Source organism: Prionailurus bengalensis, chromosome C1 (genome assembly GCF_016509475.1).
Source record: "Prionailurus bengalensis isolate Pbe53 chromosome C1, Fcat_Pben_1.1_paternal_pri, whole genome shotgun sequence".
Classification (NCBI taxonomy): domain Eukaryota; kingdom Metazoa; phylum Chordata; class Mammalia; order Carnivora; family Felidae; genus Prionailurus; species Prionailurus bengalensis.
In genome coordinates this window covers 151,388,468-151,394,467 of record NC_057345.1, presented here as the reverse complement: position 1 = coordinate 151,394,467, position 6,000 = coordinate 151,388,468, and the positions used below count along the sequence as shown (strand labels likewise).

General features: G+C 32.8%; 1 protein-coding gene across 3 annotated transcripts in view; it reads right to left on the bottom strand.

The window, feature by feature from the left end:
* Positions 1-1,097: 1,097 nt before the first annotated feature.
* The window catches only part of TANK (TRAF family member associated NFKB activator), a 93,732-nt gene continuing 88,829 nt past the window's right edge, over positions 1,098-6,000 (bottom strand). For all 3 annotated transcript variants that reach the window (XM_043576890.1, XM_043576889.1, XM_043576888.1), the window contains exons 7-8: positions 4,831-5,411; positions 1,098-1,379 (exon numbers count right to left, since the gene is read on the bottom strand). In XM_043576890.1, the coding sequence (XP_043432825.1) occupies positions 1,200-1,379; positions 4,831-5,411 (761 nt within the window). In that variant the 3' untranslated portion in view covers positions 1,098-1,199. The remainder of the gene's footprint in view (positions 1,380-4,830; positions 5,412-6,000) is intronic.

Sequence of the window (6,000 nt, the reverse complement as noted above, 5' to 3'; positions counted from 1 at the left end):
CTCCTCACTGCAGCACAGAGGCCTCTCAAATTCCCCCATCCTAAAACCTTCCAATTTTTAAAAACACTTCCTCCAAAGAAGGCTTAAATTTCTGTTTTGAGAGTTGCAAATCAGTGTTCACTTTATAAAACGGAAGCCATGCCTCATTTTAAAAATTGGAGGGCAAAGGGAAACCTAAAAAACAAGCAGCATAGGGAAGAAAAATGAAAGGGAAGTCTCATTTTAAACAAAATTTTGCAGCATTCTGATTTGGTAGCCTTTCTTGCAAATGTCTTCCAGTGGCCATCAGTCAGGCTGCTGACAATGAGTACCAAATTTCTCAATAACAATGTAAACATTTCTAATACAAATCAATAAATGTGGATAGTTCCTACAGGGTCTTAGATTTGCTCCCAATAAATACAAATACGTTTCTTTAGCAAGTTTACTTTGAAAATAATTTTTAAATTCAAAGTGATCGACTACTTGTAATTAAATGTCACCAGATCTGATATCACCCTTCTATCATTAGAAAACATGAATGTTTTAAACTTCCCCCAAATGTGATTTATTCCTTTTTTTTTTTTAACTCAGGAACAGAGAACATATTTAATGATCATGACATAAGTAACTTTTTAAATATTTAACTCATTTCATCATGTAGCTATACACATAGTAAAATTTAAAACCATGTATATTATTAAAAGAAAAAACAATCTGAAGTGTTTGAATAATCCTACCAGTGATTTTATCACTGGGTAACAAATCTTAGGTTTTGGTATTTACTTAGACATTTATGTGGTCTGCTGTTCTGTATTACAGGTTTATTAAAAAAAAAAAAATCACCGATAGCATAAATAATCTAATTTTTAAGTGAAACACCCTATAAACATTTGACATCACCAAATTTAATAAATTTAACTAGAAATCCAAGCAATAAGCTTAGACATTTGAAACAAACATAAATTAAGGTAATAAACACTGTAAACATGAATGCAATGAATTACAGTTTTATACAGAATGATCCATAAAAGTTAATAAAAGAAAGTTACAATATAAGTTTAGGAAAAAATTCAAATAGCTGTGACATAGCTATTTTTCAATGAACGATCTTGAACTAAGTTTTCAATCAAGTATTTATTGTATTACAAACCCAAGATCATCACATAGAACCTGACGATCACATAGAATCATTACACGGAGCTGTTTTCAAATGCATCTTAAGTCTCCCCATTAAAGTGTGAATTAAGATGCCGGAGGAAATCCCCCCTGGATGTAATGGATGGTGGGAAAACTGCTTGACAGAATTCACATACTCGAGGTATATGCAGTTCTGAGCCTGTGCCACTTAGTACCGATGATATATCACTGTCTTGATTAGGAAAGGGCTTCCAAACGGGCTATGGGAAACAAACAAAAATATCTTCTGTTATTTGTAGGTAAAATCAACTTAGAATAAATTTCAAATTCAAATTTTTTGAGTGGGTTTGTGTATAAGTACAAAATTCCTTTCTATGAAAGCAAATTACCTTTCTACAGAGTTAGCATGAAGACCTAACTCAATTTTCCTTTCATTAAGGGCCCAGCTAAACTTCGATTAAGTCACTTAAAATACATACATGCACTTTATCTTCACATATTTAAAATTTTTCCAGTTTTACCACCAGCAAATTTTAATGCTCGTTATCATAACAGCAGTAGTTTGGCACAACAGTCAATCATTAAGACTTTTTAAAAATTGAATTCTATCTTTTCTGTCTTACAACAGAAACCTTAAGTTATAGGGCTCTGATTAATACAAAGTGCACTAGACATGATGTGTGTACACATGCAGGTTGATCAAGAGCAATTTAAATTTCACTATTTATAAGGAAATATACAATGAATAAAACACATAGGAATAAGTTGTTTTGGTTTTCGGAACGAAATTTTTAAGTACTAAACAAATTCCACTGATCAGTTGTTTTTTTGAAACCTCAAATATTTAATCATTTAACAAAATCTAACACGGGATGCATTCTTTTGGCTTATTTTGCTCCTGCTATATAGTGCGTAGTTTTGCCTTCTTTCCCCTTTCTTGTGACTGAATAGTGTCAACAGTTGCCCAATTAAATAATTATGGAAAATCACAATTCAACAGAACTAACTCCATTATAAGCAGCACATAAATACGTGAAAATACTGCATTTATTCTTTCTAAAAAAATATCTAACAGGGCAGAAAAAGCATTTAGTTCAATAGTAGGTGCTCAATAAATATTTTTTGATTGGAATATCTTATTTTCCTGAACTGCATACCAAATTATTTTTAAAATTTGCTTTCTGGTATACCTTGACATAGGTAAATTACCTTGACACAGCTGATTTCTGATACTTTGAGGAAAATCACTTAAAAAGTCAATTTAAAGAGACCTTTTTGGGCTCTTATTACTAATATGTTTTTATTAGTCCAACACCTGATACAGTGTTAAGTTTTCATTCCCTTAACCAATCTCTTTCATTCTAGTTAACCAATCATTTACAATAAACAGTGTATTACTAATTGAAGCATTTAAGTTTCACGACATCACTGTCTTATAAACATTTTACTGGACAGCTGCGTACAGTTGGTGTAAATATACAAAGTCTGTCTAGACCGAGATACGTTCAAATATCAGAACAGAGGGTTTATGATAACATTGACTCAATTGCTTTTTAGAGGAGTGACAATTTTATCACAAAAAAATAGGAATATTTAATATGTTTATTTTAAAATCTGGGGTAAGATAATTTTCTTCAGAAAAGGTATGATTAAAAAGCAGTGGTAATAAATGTGAGTATATAAGCCAAAATAAGTTAGAGTCAGCCAGATCTAAATTTTACTGTTTGCAGTTTAAACAAAAAGTACAAGCGATTAATATGCATCTCTTTAATGGGAAACTGATATGGATATAAATAAAAGATTACTTATAAATAAAGATGATTCTTATTAAGATCTATAAAACAGTAAGAAATAGATTTAGAAGCAATTTAGCTTCTAAATTTGGTGAGCCAATCTTCCACTGCCAGTTTATCTTCAAAGTCCATCCTTATCCTTCTCTATTAGGAGTTATTCGTTCAGATTGGATCTTTTCAGAGAATTCAGTTGGGACCCCACTCACTGACTCAGCAAAACTATGAAGAAAATAAAGTCACACAGAGCAAAAACAAGCAGACATATTTTAGTTTTAGGCTTTGTTATGATAGCTGAAGGTTTAAAAAGGTGTTAAGTAGTGGTAATCGATATAGCATAAAAATCGGAAACATGAAATCCCAAATTTTCACTTCTCTTTGTCATTACCAACAATTCAAGAATTTTGTATTTATCATACTAGCTTTATTAATACAAATCAAACAACAAAATGTTTTTAAAAATTAAGAAATATTCTTTCAATCCTAAACTGCAACATGGCCTTCAAACAAACGAATTTCTTTGCCTTTTCTGCCAAAATATCAATTATCTAACCTTATGCCCCATGTCTTGTGACAGCTCAACACCAATTCTCCTGCATTTTTTAAGCTGAATACTTTTCCATCAAGTTGTAATCACATACCAGCTGTTTCCCTTGCTGTAGCATAGAAAGCAAATGCACAATGCAGGGTGCCATCTACTGAAACATGAATGCACACAGACTAACTAGTAAAAGAACAAGCAGGAGATATAATGGAGAAAAAAGTAACAAGCATTAGAACTGATGCACTTCACAGCTCCACAGGAATTCTACTTGTAATAAATGAAATTGTTTAATTTGTTTCATTTAGTAGTAACTATAACTGAGACTATGATGTGAAATAAGGCACAATGTAGAACATAAGTGAGTTTATAATTAAAGCTGATTGTCAGAGATGCCTAGTTTTTCCCCACTACTAAAATATGCCACAGCTTGACTACTGCCTCCTTTGTATGCTGATGTAAGTCTGTAACCTATACAGCACTTATAAAGCCAAAAGGTATCCATCAAGGTGTTGGATTTTTTTAAAATAAGTATCTCAAGGCAAAAAGAAATTAAACAAATGTTTGCAAATTATATAGATATTTACACCAGTCAGTATTTTCACAGGCTTTTGCTTATTGTAACAATGATATATTTTTCATTTGCCTTCAGGCATTAATTTTTTTTTTTTTTTTTTAAATAAAAGCACCATTCTCTGCTAGAACCTGAATAAATGGGAGGGTAGTAGTGGACTGGGGGGCTGCAAGCTTTAAAAACATCGAAGTGTTTGATTAAAATCATACATATGCAGAGGCCATTTAAAAAATGTATTAGGCTGCATATTCATTGCCAGATTAGAAACCAAACCCTACAGATCTGCGTACTGTATAACTGAGAATGTAACAGAGTATTAGACGAAAGACAGTTCACTTATTTTCATATATAAAAATATGCAATGCAATTATTTACTTATGAAAAGCATTCTTTTAAAGATGAGTATGATATACACAAACTTTTTAATTTAAAAAATGCCATTTGTTTCCCAGTATGAAATTTAACAAAGAATCCTATTGTGACACTGGTGCTGAGTAAAAAGCTTTGAATAAGGGACTAAGAAAGTGACACATACTAGCTATGGATTAGGCTGACATGTATTTTTTAAAAATGTTCCCTAAATTTTAAGGTACTTTATAATAGAGATGTACTATAGAAGACGAGTATCTTCTATAATTTCATGTCATGTATTATAGGACTTGGATTTTTTTTTTTTTTTAAGTCTTAACTTTAACCAGTCATTAGTTTAAAAGGAATATCTGATAACCTAAAAAAGATGCATATCTGTGCATGTATGGTAAAATATGTGTTCATGCATAATATATTTTTTAATGCAAAACAGTTACCTGCTGTGGTCCTCGGATAGCTTTTCCCGGGGAATCAAGTGAAGGAAAAGGTGCATCGGATGGGTCCTGAAGTGGTAATGTATTTACATATAATGCGTTATGGTTTCCAGGTGGCAAACACGTAGCTCTATCCAGAGTTGTCCTGATACAAGTGTTTACAAGATTGGAGGGTTTTGTTTTGTCAGTTGTTTTAAGGTTTTGTATAGCTGATGCTATGGGGTCAATTCCCTGAATTTCAAATAAAGTTTCTTCTGTTTTAACAAAGTTTCCCGGGTTGTCTCTGAACTCCATATTAAATTTATCCTGGCACACTGCCTCAGATGTGGCAGGACCAAGGATGTTGGGTCTTTCTGGAGTGCTATGTAAGAAAGTAGAGTCATTGTCCATAGGTGGAAACTTGACATTGAATTTAGAAAGTGATTCGAAAGAGGTATCTTCCTCATCTCGGGCCAGTCCTCTCGGTGTGACAGATGTGATGCATGGTGCACCTCTATTTATATCATCTTTAGCCTGAGGCTTAAACAGCTCTTCTTGTTTATCTGTTGTATCCGTACACTGTACAGGAAGAGAGCACTGTGTTTCTGCAGGGAAAAGAACACAAAAGGAAAATGGTTGCATTCCAATCATTCTTAAAAATGATGAATATTATTTTTACAATTCCTTTTTATAGCAACTGAAGACAACTGGTACTTTTTACCTTTGCTACCACCTTCCACGGAATATTAGCAGTCTCCAGTGGGTGAACTGGAACGTAGCTTATTAGTTGCAGTTAAACCACTTTGTCTTTTCCTAGGTCTTTTGCTGTAAGCCTTGCATCTTGTTCACAGTTATACTGCTCTATGCTTAAAAAACATTTGCTTGTAGTGTATACATTTAAACATTTTGTCAGTAATGGAAGCTACAACTGTGAGCTTGCTTAGACAAATAAGTTGTTAAAAAGAAAATTCCTTACTAGGCATATATAACACTATACAGGTTAAGAATCTACATGAATTTGGCCATTTATTAGCCCTAATATCACTGTGTCACAAAATATATCAGCAATCAGTCTAGCCCTTGGGTATTCTCAATAATTCATGTGAGCGAGTAGTAGTGGTGGGGGTTGGAGAGAAAGAAGACAGTAAAGGCAAAAGAAGGATGAAATTTTGGGATGCATGTTCAGAAAACTGT